Source organism: Delphinus delphis, chromosome 6 (genome assembly GCF_949987515.2).
Source record: "Delphinus delphis chromosome 6, mDelDel1.2, whole genome shotgun sequence".
Taxonomy (NCBI): domain Eukaryota; kingdom Metazoa; phylum Chordata; class Mammalia; order Artiodactyla; family Delphinidae; genus Delphinus; species Delphinus delphis.
Genome location: NC_082688.1, coordinates 43,785,943 through 43,801,928, shown reverse-complemented (window position 1 = coordinate 43,801,928; position 15,986 = coordinate 43,785,943). Strand labels below are relative to the sequence as shown.

The window sequence follows — 15,986 nt, the reverse complement described above, 5'->3', positions numbered from 1 at the left end:
AGACTATACAGCAAGTCTACAGTAATCAAGACAGTATGGTACTGGCACAAAAACAGAAATATAGACCAATGGAACAGGATAGAAAACCCAGAGATAAACCCATGCACCTATGGTCACCTTATCTTTGACAAAGGAGGCAAGAATATACAACGGAGAAAAGACAGGCTTTTCAATAAGTGGTGCTGGGAAAACTGGACAGCTACATGTAAAAGAATGAAATTAGAACACTTGCTAACACCGTACATAAAAATAAACTCCAAATGGATTAAAGACCTGAATGTAAGGCCAGACAGTATAAAACTCTTAGAGGAAAACAAAGGCAGAACACTCTTTGACATAAATCTCAGCAATATCTTTTTGGATCCATCTCCTAGAGTAACAGAAATAAAAACAAACACAAACAAATGGGACCTAATTAAACTCAAAAGCTTTTGTGCAGCAAAGGAAACCATAAACAAACTGAAAAGACAACCCATAGAATGGGAGAAATATCTGTAAATGATGTGACCATAAGGGAATGGTCTCCAAAATTTACAGTTCATGCAGCTCAATATCAAAAAAACAAACAACCCAATCAAAAAATGGGCAGAAGACCTAAATAGACATTTCTCCAAAGAAGACATACAGATGGCCAAGAGGCACATGAAAAGATGCTCAACATCACTAGTAATTAGAAAGATGCAAATCAAAACAACCATGAGATATCACTCCACACCCATCAGAATGACCATCATCAAAAAGTCTACAAACAATGCTGGTGAGGGTGTGGAGAAAAGGGAACCCTCCTGCACTGTTGGTAGGAATGTAACTTGGTACAGCCACTATAGAGAACAGTATGGAAGTTCCTTAAGAAACTAGAAATAGAGCTACCATATGATCCAGCAATCCCACTCCTGCATATATACCGAGAAAACCATACTTCGAAAAGATACATGCACCCCAATGTTCACTGCAGCACTATTTACAATAGCCAAGACATGGAAGTAACCTAAATGTCCGTCAACAGATGAATGGATAAAGAAGATGTGGTACATATATACAGTGGAATATTACTCAGCTATAAAAAAGAATGAAATAATGCCATTTTCAGCAACATGGATGGACCTGGAGATTGTCATACTGAGTGAACTAAGTCAGACAGAAAAAGACAAATATCATACGATATCACTTACATGCAGAATCTTTTTTAAAAAATGATACAAATGAACCTTTTTACAGAACAGACTCACAGAGAACGAACTTATGGTTACTGGGGGAAGGGTGGGCGGGGGGAGGGATAGAGTGTGAGTTTGGGATTGACATGCACACAGTGCTATATTTAAAATAGATAACCAGCAAGGACCTACTGTACAGCACAGGGAACTCTGCTCAATATTCTGTAATAAGCTAAATGGGAAAAGAATTTGAAAAAGAATAGATACCTGTATATGTATAACTGAATCACTTTGCTGTACACCGGAGACTAACACAACATTGTTAATCAACTATACTCCAATATAAAATAAAAATTTTAAGGGGAGGTGGAATATAATAAAAGGTATTTATGACAAACCCACAGCCAAGATAATACTCAGCTGTGAAAAGCTGAAAGCCTCCCCACTAAAATCTGGAGAAGGACAGAGATGCCCACTCTCATCTCTTCTATTCAGCATAGTATTGGAAGTCCTAGCCACAGCAATCAGACAAGAAAAAGAAATAAAAGGTATTCAAATTGGAAGGGAAGAGGTAAAGTTGTCATTATATGCTATATGTTATATGACAATGATTACATATATAGAAAGCCCTAAAGACTCCACAAAAAACTACTAGAACTGATAAACGAATTCAGCAAGGTAGCAGGATACAAGATTAACATACAGAAACCAGTTGCATTTCTTTACACCAACAATGAATATCAGAAGGGGAATGTAAAAAACCAACACCTTTCAAAATTGCACCCCCGAAAATAAAAGATTTAGGAATAAACCTGACCAAGGAGGTGAAAGACTTATATGCTGAGAACTATAAAACGTAATAAAGGAACGTGAAGATGATCCAAAGAAATGTAAAGATATTCCATGCTCTTGGATTGGAAGAATTAGTATTGTTAAAATGGCCATACTACCCAAAGCAATCTACAGATTTAATGTGACCCCTATCAAATTACCCATGAATTTCTCCACAGAACTAAAACAAATAATCCTAAAATTCATAAGAAACCATAAAAGACCCAGAATTGCCAAAGCAATCCTGAAGAAAAGAACAAAGCAGGAGTCATAACCCTCCCAGACTTCAGACAATACTACAAAGCTACAGTAATCAAAACAGCATGGTATTGGCACAAAACAGACACATGGAACAGAATAGAGAGCCCAGAAATAAAGCCACACATCTACAGTAAATTAATCTTCAACAACGGAGACACAAATATACAATGGGAAAAAAACGGTCTCTTTACTAAGTGGTGTTGGGAGTGTTAGACAGCTGCATGTAAATCAATGAAGTTAGAACACACTCTCACACCATACACAAAGATAAACTCAAAATGGCTTAAAAACTTAAACATAAGACATGACACCATAAAACTCCTAGAAGAGATCATAGGCAAAACATTCTCTAACATAAATCATATCACTGCTTTCTTTGGTCTCTCAAGGCAGTAGAAATAAAAACAAAAATAAACAAATGAGACCTATCAAACTTACAACCTTTTGCACAGCAAAGGAAACCATAAACAAAATGAAAAGACGACGTATGGAATGAGAAAAAATATTTGCAAATCATGCGACAGACAAGGGCTTAATTTCCAAAATATAAGAACAGCTCATATAACTCAACAACGAGAAAAGCAGATAACCCAATCGAAAAATGTGCAGAAGACCTAAATAGACATTTCTCCAAGGAAGACATACAGATGGCCAATAGGCAAATGAAAAGATGCTCAACCATTGCTAGTTATTAGAGAAATGCAAATCAAAACTACAATGAGGTACCACCTCACATCAATCAGAATGGCCATCATTAAAAAGTCTACAAATAACAAATGCTGGAGAGGGTGTGGAGAAAAAGGAACCCTCCTACACTGTTAATGGGAATATAAGTTGGTGCAGCCACTGTGGAAGACAGTGTGGTGGTTCCTCAGAAAACTGAAAATAGAACAACCCTATGATCCAGCAGTCTCACTCCTGTGCACATATCCAGACAAAACTATAATTCAAAAAGATACACGCACCCCTGTGTTCATAGCAGCCCTATTCACAGTAGCCAAGACATAGTGTCCATAGATAGATGAATGGATCAAGAAGATGTGTGTGTGTGTATACACACACACACACACACACACACACACACACACACACATAATGGAATACTACTCAGAGCCATAAAAAAGAATAATGCCATTTGCAGCAACATGGATGCAAGTAGAGAATATCATGCTAAGTGAAATAAGTCAGAAAGAGAAAGACAAATACCATATGTATCACTTATATGTGGAATCTAAAATAAGACACAAATGAACCTGAACCTATCTATGAAACAGAAACAGAAATCGGAAACATAGAGAACAGACTGGTGCTTGCCAAGGGGGAGCGATGGAGTGGGAGGTTGGGATTAGCAGATGTAAGCTTTTCTGTATAGAATGGATAAACAACAAGGTCCTACTGTATAGCACAGGGAACTATATTCAATATCCTATGATAAACCATAATGGAAAAGAATATATAAAAAAGAATGTGTATTGGAAAAGAATATATAAAAAAGAATGTGTATATATGTATAACTGAATCACTTTGCTGTACAGCAGTAATTAACACATTGTAAATCAACTATACTTCAATAAAAATTTTTAGAAAAGGGATCAGAAATAAGTAGTATTCCCTGAAGAAAAAATTCTAAATTCTTTCAAGAAGGCTGAGCCTTGGAAAAGGAATTTGGTTCTAGATGGTATATGATAGGATAAAGATAACTGAGAGAACCAGTTCTTTTGCCAGAGCCTGGAAGGTAGATAATTAAAGAAGGCTATTTAAACAATTACTTTGCTGATACAAGTGGTCTGTGCATCTCTCTCCTTCTCTGCAATTGCCTTTTGTTTTAATTTCCTCCTTTAATGAGTCCATTTACATATAACATAGTGATTATGTATGATCGTGACTAGCAGTAATTACCACCAACATATTTACAGTTCCCTTGAATAATGCCATTAACTCCTCAAGACAAGCTGAGAGGTACGCATTATTGTAATATTTAGTTAACAAATGGGAGAACAGAGACTGTGAACTTGCCCGCTGGAGATGCTAAAAGCATAACACAAATCTAGGTCCTCTGGCTTCAGAGCCTATGCCATGTCCAGTAGTCTCAATGACACTATGAGGGGGAGATCACAGATTGTAAAGGACTTCATATTTCAGGCCAAGGGGCTCAGAATTGAGAAAGGAAATGGACTTCCAGGAGGTCCTTAGAGGGATCCACTAAAGCAGTGCTTCTCTGTGGAACCCTGAAGAACACCAGCTAAATAAAGAGCAGATAGAGAAGCCTATAGACAAAGCTTCATTCAAGTCTACATACACATGAGGTTAGAATCCACTTGCATCTCAGAGAAGGTATCAAGTCTCCAGCTGCTATAAAGTTTAAGACACTAAACAATGCAAGAAATAATCAACCCTTACCTTGCAATCTTAAAAGCAAGTTCTCTTTTCTAGTATAGTTCGTCAGAGTAGTCCTTAAAGCTGTGAGCATGGGGTCTACCATTCCATCCCTCAGCTGGTAGTGTTGCTTCTCAACACTTCGTAGTGACATTGCCCCAGCTTCATGAGTGAGATTTTCATTGTAGGAAGTTAGGAAACCCTGCTTGGGAAAGAGAATGGGAAGAAGAAAAAAACCAATAAACTATTTAAGAATTAAGTGGGCTGTAGTTCTCTTGTCTATAAAATGGTAGATATCACTAAGGTGTTACCCCATGCTATATAGTTCCTACCTGTATTTGGTTTGCTGAGAAGTGGTAGCAAATGCTGAGTCTGGGGCTTTTCCTACAGTTTCCTACTCAAGGCCATGTGTACTATAGCATACATTAGCAAACATTAGAACATACGCTTTGATGGAATCCAGCTGACCAAAATTGACTTATAACCTTGTTACTTTTTCTTTTTTAACAGAGAAAAATCTTTGCCGGAAATGCAGTGAAAACTGCAAGACATGTACTGAATCCGACAACTGTACAGAATGTAGGGAGGGGTCAAGGTAAGAGAGTGAAGGATTTCATCACAGCCCAAGGACTTCTCAGTACAAATTTTTTAAAAAAAAAGTAAATATAACCCTTTTATAAGTTACCCTTGGTTTGACTCCCATTCAAACACTTGATTGCTATTTGCATTATCTCTACCATTTTATGTGAAAAAATGGATACCATCTTGGCTAAGGAAGGTTTATAAACCAAATAAAATTCCCTTTAGAAAAGATGGCTCAAATACAAGAAAATAAATGGCCATTTGAGAGGCCTGCTTCAGGCTTTTTGACCGGTAGTACATCAGTCAAGGATTACTGTGTAGGTAACACCAATGAATTATATTTAATCCCCATGATTCATTCCTCTGATGGTCGAAACTATTCCCTTATCTTTATTATTTCTCTCCGTATAGCCAATCATTCTCTTATCTTCAGCACCTCAGGCTGGTTCCATTATGCTATGATATGCACATAGATTTAATACCAAGGGATATTTTCCTTGAATGGATGACACTTGCACGTTGCTAAAGCCAGGTAGTTGATAGATTCTTTGAGAGAATAACATGCAGCTCAAATGAACTAGGTATTCTCTTGATATCCTTAGAGAAGGTCAGATCATCCCACACTGAGTGGGGAGTTGGACTCTGGGTTTATTCCATAGAGCTACAATTGTGCTCCATTGCTTCCCTTTCAAGAATCACCAGTACCTCTGTTTTCACCTTTGATCAGAGGTGAAATATGCAGGGTCCAGGCAGTTTTTAGGCAGGTAATTCTTTGCATTAATTAATAGTGGAACATCATTTTTATTTCGATTAATTGATTATCCATGGCTTTCTTTCTTTCCCCATAAATGCATTCAGTGTCAGTTTGCTTAGCCCCTTTTACCTCAGGACTTCGGTTTTGATAAATAGCAGTCTGGTCGGCCTCCTCCTGCTTTTTGTAGAAGGAGCAGATTGGCATAATGAAAAGAAGGAAGATAAATGTGAGCTCAAATCTTTCTCCGCCATTTATCAGCTCTGTGATTTTGGCCAAGTCACTTTGCCCCTCTTGAGCTCCGGTTTTCTCATCTATAAAATGGTGACCGGGCTTCCCTGGTGGCGCAGTGGTTGAGAGTCCGCCTGCCATTGCAGGGGACACGGGTTCGTGCCCTGGTCCGGGAAGATCCCACATGCCGTGGAGCGGCTGGGCCCGTGAGCCATGGCCGCTGAGCCTGCGCGTCCGGAGCCTGTGCTCCACAACGGGAGAGGCCACAGCTGGGAGAGGCCCGCGTGCCACAAAAAAAAAAAAAAAAGGTGATAATAACCCCGATGTTGCTGGATTATGATAAGGATTAACTGTGATAACATTTACAAAGCACTTATTCCAATATCTGATACTGAATTGGTCCATGAGAAATAAAAGATTAAGATTATTCTCTATATTTCTTAGGGAACATTTGATAGAGTAAGTTAACCAGTGCTCTCCAACAGAAGTATGAGAACCATATGTTATTTTAAATATGTCAGTAGCCACATTAAAACGAGTAAAAAGATACGGGTGAAATTTATTTTAATAAAATATTTAATCAAATATATCCAAAATATTTCAACATGTAATCAATGTAAGACAATATAAAAGATAATTAGTGAGATCTTTTATATTCTTTTTTGTTTGTAGTACCTAGCCTTCGAAATCTGATATGTATTTCACCCCTAAAGCACATCTCAATTCAGACAATAATTTTTTATGAGAAATACTTGATCTGTATTTAGATTTTATAAAATTTAGTTGAAGTAGATTTTTATATCGCCAAGTTGTTCCACACTTACTCAGAAGTTTGCCAATAACCGAATCAAGTGCCAATTTGTAAAATTTAGAATGAAATTAACAAAAATAAAATAAAATGTTAAATTCTGTTCCTCGGCCACACTAGCCACATTTCAAGTGTTTCCGAGCCATGGGTGCTACAGCGTGTGGGACGGCACAGGTCTAACCTGGCTGGCTTATCCCAGAAAGAACCCAGGAGTTCGCGGTACCAGGTTCGTTAGCCTTGCCACCACTGTATTTTGGAACCATTAGAAAGCATCATGGTTCACAGAGACTCTGCTCTGCTGCACGTCCCACTTAGTGCATTCCCTCCTCACACAGTGCAGCCTCTGTCTCCTGCTGAATAAGTGCCAACCTCAGAAGTAATGTCCTTTATTAGAAAAACAAGCAGCTTTTTAAAAAGTCTGATAAGTTTTTTGGTAGTCCTGTGTCCTCCCACAAAAGGATTCATTTGATGCACTGTCCCCTTTTTACAGCTCTACAAAAAGGAAAGGGATTTGCTTTTACTGGCTTTTTAAATGACAGCTCTCTGGCCAGTAGAAGATCTATGAATGAAATATACTTTCTGTCTCCTTGAGGCTCCCTGCGTTTTCCTTAGGGGCTTCTAGGGTTGGCCATTTTGCCTCAAGAGACCTGTAAAATTTTAAATACTGGCTAAAAACAAACAAAAATATCTATGCATAAAATACTAGAAGGAAATGGATTAAAATGTGAACAGGACTGTTCGGGATTCTTTTTTCAATTACTTTGGGTTTTGTCCTTTCCAAATTTCTTTAAAGAGCATAGGGAAAAATAAACGTTACTTTTTAGTAGTATGATCCATATTCAAAACACAGTCAAGTAAGATGTGAGTTGGAACAATATAGAGAAATATATTTTTTATAAGAAAATAGAAAGCATTTGACCCTGTTGCTTAGATACCCATTTTCTAGTATTGTCTATTGGGTGACATAGGATTACGGTAACAGTCTCTCTATTGAGTTACTCCGTGAGTAAAATTTGTATATTAAATGTTGTAAATTTTATGCATTTGTTTTTAAGAATCAGTCTGTAGACTATGAAAAAGCTCATAGCTGATAAAAATTAGAAGAAAAAAATACGCATTCCTCATGTGACATTCTAGCAACTCATTAGGTAACACCTAAGAGTGCTATTTAGAGAAAATATGACACAGATAACACCCAGAAAGACTAAATAATAGTATAACTAAGGAAAATCGAGATGTTTGGAGAAGCAGCAGTATAAGTAGATAATTTTGCCAAATTTTTCATTAGAGTTTAAAATTAATAAATCAAGCAATAAAGGCAAAAGTATATTAGAATTCTGTTGTTTTGATTGGAACCAATAGAAGAACTAAAATCAGAAACACTTAAAATCAAAAAAAGGCTATTCCTGGGAGTTTGAGCTGGGGGTTGGGCAACGATAGTTGTGCGCTTTTATTGTTGTAATTCATTCTACCATGTGTTCCTACTACATTTATAGTTACAAAACTACTTTTAAGTTTATTGTGTAGTACAGAGGTCCCCAACCCCCGGGCTGCGGACCGCTACCAGGAGTTGAACGGCAGGCAAAGAGCGAAGCTTCATCTGCCGCTCCCCAGTGCTCGCATTACTTCCCCCTCTCCCCCATCTCATGGAAAAACTGCCTTCCACGAAACTGGTCCCTGGTGCCAAAAAGGTTGGGGACCGCTGGCATAGTAGGTCTAGGAGGTCTGGATATCAGGGAATTGGTAGGCATATTGTTAGCTAAGGTGATTGTTTGGGTCAATAAAATACTTTTAAAAACCTCCATGTTGTAAAATGTTAAGAAATGTGTCAGCCAGTCTAATAATTAAGAGAAATAGTCTCCAAAGTTTGCAGCACGTGTGTATGCTACAGACATAATTTTAGGCACAGAGAAGCATTATAGGCATTGGGAGGAGAAAAAAAAAAAGACTACAGGGGCTATTTCCCATGCTTCGAAGCTTTGCCAAAGCCACTGGTCTCTGGGGGGAACTATATTTGTTACATATGGCGTTGGGGAGTCATGACTCCTTTGCCTGTTCACAGCAGTCTGTGTCTGTGTCTTCAGCCTGCAGGGATCCCGGTGTGCCGTTGCCTGTGAAGACGGACGGTACTTCAACGGCCAAGACTGCCAACCCTGCCACCGCTTCTGCGCCACCTGTGCTGGTACCTTCTCTCCCAGTCCTCTTGTTTATCCTTCTGGCTCTGGTTTGGCTTTTGTTTACCTGTCTTTATCCATCACTCATGCAAACCCATTTGATATTTTTAAAATAAATGCTGGAGAAGCATGGGTCTCTTCTGATAATCATGCATGTATTCTCAGAAGTCAGACATTAGTAGCCCATGCTCATTGAAAACTTAAATTTCCCAGTGATACCTCCTTCGCTTTCCAAAGAGATTTGATGTTTTTGGCAAATGGGTTCAATGTAAAACTGGAGCATTATTTTTTCCAAAGAACATAAGGAAAAGCACAAATATCATAATTATTAAAATTACAACCTATTAATGCCATTTTAACCAACTATGCAAGAAGCAGCCCCTCATGCAACCTCTTCTGAGGTTTTGTTTCTGTCTTCGGCATCTGTCTTGCTTTTAAGGAGCAGGTGCTGGTGGGTGTATTAACTGCACAGAGGGCTACTTCATGGAGGATGGGAGGTGCGTGCAGAGCTGTAGTATCAGCCATTACTTCGACCACTCTTCAGAAAATGGATACAAATCCTGCAAAAAGTAAGTGGATCCACCCCTTAAGCCCTAGTGTTTGGCTACCGGGTTCCTTATTTGACTGCCTTCATAAATAATATGAAACAGAATTATTAATGAAAAATAAGGTTCAAACATTTACCTGTGGACACTGTGCTGAACCTTTAACGCAACTGATTTTTTTTTTCACCTCAGAAGAACTTTAAAACCTCTAAAGTAATATTTCTGTTTCAAATGCATGCTCTCTCCCCTTTAAAATCATAGTCTACCTGCTAGGCTTTCTTTAATGTTGTCAAACCTAGCAGTTATTGTAAGAAAAGATTTTTGTGGCATCTTCAAAGGGAGAAGATTAAGTTTAAGACATTAAGAGGTTGGTAGCAAACACATCTTCTTCTGTGCCTGATGTGCAAAAGGATGATAAATTGTACATTGTCCCCTTAGATGTGACACCAGCTGTTTGACATGCAACGGTCCGGGGTTCAAGAACTGTACGAGCTGCCCCAGTGGGTATCTCTTAGACTTAGGAATGTGTCAAATGGGAACCATCTGCAAGGACGGTGAGTACAACTGCTCGTTTTGATCTTCTGAGCAAAATGTGATCTTTCTACGTTAAGGTCTAATATATTTCCACTTGAAAATGAAACTCTCAAGCGTGCCCCAGATAGGACACGCCCAATATCTTGTTGGCGTTCATTCATCTGGAACTTCTACCCTCAATGGGTTTGGTTTTTTGGTGGTTTTAATTGCAAGAACTAAGGCATCCACTAACCAAGATGGCACGAGTCAATTTTTTTTTTACGTAGTAAACTTGGTTCTTTACAACTTTAGAGTTTTGGGTTCACAGCAAAATTGAGCAGAAAGTGCAGAGAGTTCTCATATAGCCCCTGACTACCCTACGCACATACACAAACACACACACAAACACTCCCATTATCAGTGTCCCTCACCAGAATGATATGTTTGTTATAGTTGATACCTACATTGACACATCATTATCACCGAAGTCTATAGTTTACGTCAGGGTCCACTCTTGGTGTTCTATGAGTTTGGACAAATGTATGAAGACAAGTATCCACCATTGTACTATCATACAGAACACCTTCACTGCCCTGAAAATCCTCTGTGCTCTGCCTGTTCCTCCCTCCTTCCCTCCCCCTGCCCAACCCCTGGAAACCACTAATTTTTTTACTGTCTTCATAGATTTGCCTTTTCCAGAATGTCATATAGTTGGAATCATACATCAAACACTAACTAGAAAAGGCTACCTCCAGTCTTTTGGCATATGTACTTTTCATCAGATTTTTAAAATACCGTGTACATGGAGTTTTGTATCTTGCTTTCTGCACTAAGCATTTAGATAAACATTATCCTATGTTTTTACAAAGTCTTCAGAAACTTCATTTTTAATAACAGCTTAATATTCTATCATGTGGAGATGCCACAGTTTATTGCCACGCTCCTCTTATTTGGATTGTTTATAATTTTGATATGTAAATATCAAATGGTATCTGAATCTTTCATTAAGCTGTGATAGATAGGCATCTGTCTAATGACAGAACCAACTACAGATTGGTTCTAATGTTAATGTTGGTCTGGTTTTCTTTTCATTGCACCAGTGGTTCTCAATCAAAATGCCAGGACCCCAGACCTTCCCCAAAGATTCATTTAAATTGGTCTTGGGGTACAGTTTGAGCACTGATAGCTTTAGAATCTTCTCAGGTATTTTTAATGTGCCGCCATTCCCCCTGACGATTTGGGAAATACCAAGTTCTCTCCCTTTTCTAGCCTCAGTTTCCCCATCTATAAAATGAATGAATTTAAATTAGTCCGACTCCAGCCTTTTGTGAACTTTGACTCTCGATATAATTCATGCAGAGAGGGCCCTAAAATTTGTGGCTAAATTTTTTGCAGAGGTGCATCTCAGTGATGTAGAAAGAAAATGTTTTGAACCACCCTTGTTCTAAACATCTTTGGACTGTTAGGAAAATAGGAAAATAAAAAACTATGCATTTGGAACAGTTTTCCCTGATAAAATCATTTCCCTGGGTTTAATCTTTGTCTTCTTTTGAATGGTTCCTCTTCTGGAAATTTCATAAGAGGCAGAAGAGTGCTGTGGTTGGGAGAATGGGGATTCAGGAGTCAGAATGCTGTCATTCATACCTAGCCTCCAGACCTTGGGCAGGTTATGAGCTTTTCTGGGCCTCACTTCCCTCATCTGTAAAAACGAGAAGGATAATGCTGTCGACCTCATATGGTTATTCTACAACTTCCCGTTAGGAATCTCAAACATCAGAAAGATCTGAGCATGCGATGGCATGCATAGGAACATCATTTATGGTCTCATATCCACAGAGGATCACAGGTGACTCTGCATCTTCATAGCTTTTCTAATGTATGATTGATCTGGCCGGGACGGGCAGACCTGCTCAGGCTCTGTGTTCAAACTTTTCGTGGCCAGGGCTAATTCTCACCACACAACATGGAGGTGAGAAGACTGAGGGATAGCACCCCAGGTACTATGTAAGTATCACCTTTTAGTTACCAGCCAGTGCTCGTTTGAAATTTTCACCCACAGCACTTGGTACCGGGCATTTCAAGGTTTGCGATGCTTAACGGCTTTCCCTAAACCACAGTAAGCATGGGATAATTTATGCCAGTGGCACTTTGGTAAAAGTGGAGTGTCAGGATGGCAGGCAAAAGTGGAAAATGAAGAACCATGATCTGTGATGAGTCCATTTTCAGGTCGGTTAAAGGAATGAGATCATTGATGGCTCACCAAGGCTTTTCAAATCACGTGGCAGTTGCATTCAGGGATGTGCTATTTATTTTCTTTCAACTGTCATATTTCAGTGATTCTAAGACATACTTTTTTAATATATTTTAACAGCTCTGGAATCAGATGCATCTTATAATTCATGGCAGCTTACAACTGCTTTTGATCCACAGGTTGATGTGACATAGTTGTCATCGCCTGTGACTTAGTCACAGATATGTCTAGTCAACTGAGTTAGGCACATGATCACTCCTACTTGTGTTGCATTTACTTGCACTTCATAATAGCTTGAACAAGTTAAACTATTTCTCAATATTCAAAGGAAGAATTATTACATAAGCCCAGAAACAAAACAGCATGTTATATAAATTTAACTAATACTTTCAATAAGCATAAAACTAATATTCTGATAAGAGACTATTGTGTCACCATTTAATATGAATTTTTTTCTTGGTGGTACTTAAAGTAGTGGTGCATCTGAAATCCAGTGTCTTGGATTCAGTGAAATATAGTATAAATGACTGTATACGCTCTGCTCTAGGTAACTCCGAAAAGAAAAATTCCTTGCCTATATTATTATTGATTTCTAATTTATTCTTTTTCTAATCTTTTTTTTCCTTTCATAAATGGATACCAATCACATTTACCGTTGGACTGGAATATCTCTCCTTGAAAACAATGCTGTTGACTGAAATCACTTTGGGTGGACCAAATTTCTTCCTGTTGACTGCTCCCAAATGATCTCTTCCAATCCCCCCAATCTGCCTCTCTGGCCAATCACAACCTTCTTCCGTGTGTGTCCATCATGCTGCTCTCGTCCTCAACTTCCCCTCTCTCTTGCTGACTTCCTGGAAAAGCAACGGAAGAGTCCTGGGCGGAAGGAGGCTTCTGTATGCTAGTGAAAAAGAACAATCTGTGCCAACGGAAGGTTCTTCAACAACTTTGCTGCAAAACCTGTACATTCCAAGGCTGAGCTGCCATCCTAGATTTCTTTGTTCCTGTAGACTTATAGATTACTCCATATTATTATTAAAAAGAAAAAAGCAAGCAAAAAAAAAAAAAAAGCAAGCCACCTCTCTCTTTCTTGCTCTCTTTTTCTCTCTCTCTCTCAAATTTGTGCAGGGAGATGGTGAACTGTTTTGTCAGAACTTAAATGGAAAAAAAAAAAATAAACCTACAACAAGCCTACCTTTTATAACTGGGTGTTTAGTGCTAAACAGCCAGAACCACAGAGACAGTATTGTATGACCAAAGCATTTGATGCCAAAATTTGACGTTAAAGTAATGATTTGACTTCCTGCCCTGTTTTTGAAGGTCCATTTCTTTTCCTTTTGCATTTACTTGCTTGTTTCCCCTTTGAGACGCCTAAAAATATACCTTTCAAAAACATCACAAGAGCAGACATAGATCAAAATGAAACAGAAAGCTCAGGCATCCATCATTTCTCATGCTTGAGTCCACTGTTGGGGGAAATGGCAGAAAACCGGACCTAAGGGCATTAAGAACATCCCGCAGAGTTGTGTTCAGTGTCGTCTGTCTTGGTTTTTCACAGTTGACCATTGATACTTTCCACACATAATTTACTTCATGCATTATGTGCTGGTTTTGGCATTATGCCCACTTGATAAGTCTGCTCCACTGGTTTCATCCAATAGACTTGCTGCTACTGGCTTTTCCATGGTAGATTCGGTTATTTCACATACAGCTGGTCGAATGGGATTGCTCTGCATAGTCAAAGTGGTGATGGACAGAATGCAAAGATTCACAAAATAGCTGAGACTGATCCAGCTCCCCCCAAATCCAGAGTGTTCACTTGTAAACCCTGCACAATCTCTTGGTCCTATTCAGCCATTATCCCCATAGCATTTTTTTTTTTAAGGCCATCAGAAATTCCATGTGTTGTAGTGGGAAGCATTTTGGATATGATGAAGAAAATTTCTTCCTGGAGTCAAAAGTTTCTAAAAGGTCCTGTATTTTTAAGAAATGGAATTTATTTAAATAATATTTAAGCTCGTGCCCAAGTTGGCCGGGCAACATTTTTCAATGGTGCTTATTAGAAGTTTTTTTCATCTTGTCATTTTAAGAAAATAAAACTGGAAATGGAATATGGGCAGCATGATTGTACCCTCCTGGTTCTGTTCTCTTCCCACTCCTCTGTCCCTCTATAACCATGCTATGATACACCTGTCCACTGAATGTCACTGAGATCATCTGTTTTCTTGGAAATATCTTCACTGGTTTTCTATGACTCCCCAAACACATCCTGGAATCTAGCAGACTGAATTATGTGAAGACTGTTTGGATCAGTGGTCAAAAATGAGGAAACCTGATAGATCTTTTTATAACTCTGAGTTTCTCTGTTTAGGAGAGGATAGACTGATATCAAGTTTCTTCATGTTTCATATCAAAGCTCCATTGGTGACCTCATTTGCTTTGAGAATGACCAGCCATCTTGCAAGCTTTAGGCTTCTGACAGCCTCACTTCCAAGATGTCACTGGCCTCACAGATGAGAAGAGGAATGATATCAATATAGGTTATCCTGGGAAGTGGATGCTAACTAAGGTCCCCATCCAAGCAGCAAGGTAGTAAAAAGCCTACCTTGAAAATATGCATTCCTAGACATCAAAGTTAACATTGAACCCAAGGTAAATAATGAGTATAAAGTCTAATGACCCTCTTAAGAGCACTGTAGTGATACTGAGTCACGTAATGATTCATATGTAACTAGGGAATCAACTGATTTTGTTGAGTAATTTTCCTCTTCATAACACTTCAGGCCCTTCTGACCCGAAGAAAGCAAGTTAGTCCCAGGTATGGCATGTAAAGTCTTACATTTAAAGGCACAGTCTCTAAGTGGACAAAAGCAAGTGAGAGCCTAAAGCAAGGTCAAGCAGATGGTGAAACCAGATTTGCCTGCAAAGAAATCCATTTAACTGAACCCACCCATAATATATGAGGCACAAAGTTACTATGAAGGGAAAAATAAAAATGATGTCTGTGTTCTTAGACAAATAACTATCAATCTGACAGTCAAAATCATTGGGGTCTACCAACATGTGTTCCATTTCTCACTGACCATGCAGGCACACATTGTGGAAATACTGGTTTAACTACTAGTGGTTACTGCCTCGTTTATCTACAGAATATTATTAACTAGAACATAATGCTTTCAAAGTTTAAGTTAATGTTATATATTATGTATAAATATATATATTCATAATGAGATATATGTCATGGATAGTACAAAGTTTGGAGACTTAACAAATGCTCTAACCTCTAGAGACAAAAGTCCTATCTTCTGTTTTCTTTTGTCTTTTGATTTTTCATTAGTGATCCATTGTCAAATCCAAATCCACTTTTACTGAAAAATACTGTACATGTGTAAAATGTTCAGTTGTTTTTTTGTAAAATATAGTAGAATGGTTGTAATTGATACTGGCCAAAATCAATGTTATTCCATATTTTATTTTTTCTATTAAATTAACCTAAGTTCCTGTTTATT

General features: G+C 38.3%; 1 protein-coding gene across 4 annotated transcripts in view; it reads left to right on the top strand.

Annotated features, from left to right (window-relative positions):
* Positions 1-15,986, top strand: part of LOC132427286 (proprotein convertase subtilisin/kexin type 5) — a 405,656-nt gene that overhangs the window by 301,100 nt on the left and 88,570 nt on the right. For 3 of the 4 annotated variants that reach the window (XM_060014607.1, XM_060014609.1, XM_060014610.1), the window contains exons 17-20: positions 5,133-5,217; positions 9,079-9,176; positions 9,608-9,737; positions 10,152-10,267. In XM_060014607.1, the coding sequence (XP_059870590.1) occupies positions 5,133-5,217; positions 9,079-9,176; positions 9,608-9,737; positions 10,152-10,267 (429 nt within the window). Of the gene's footprint in view, positions 1-5,132; positions 5,218-9,078; positions 9,177-9,607; positions 9,738-10,151; positions 10,268-13,340; positions 15,979-15,986 lie in introns of those variants that run through there. The other variant, XM_060014608.1, reaches the window with a different exon arrangement.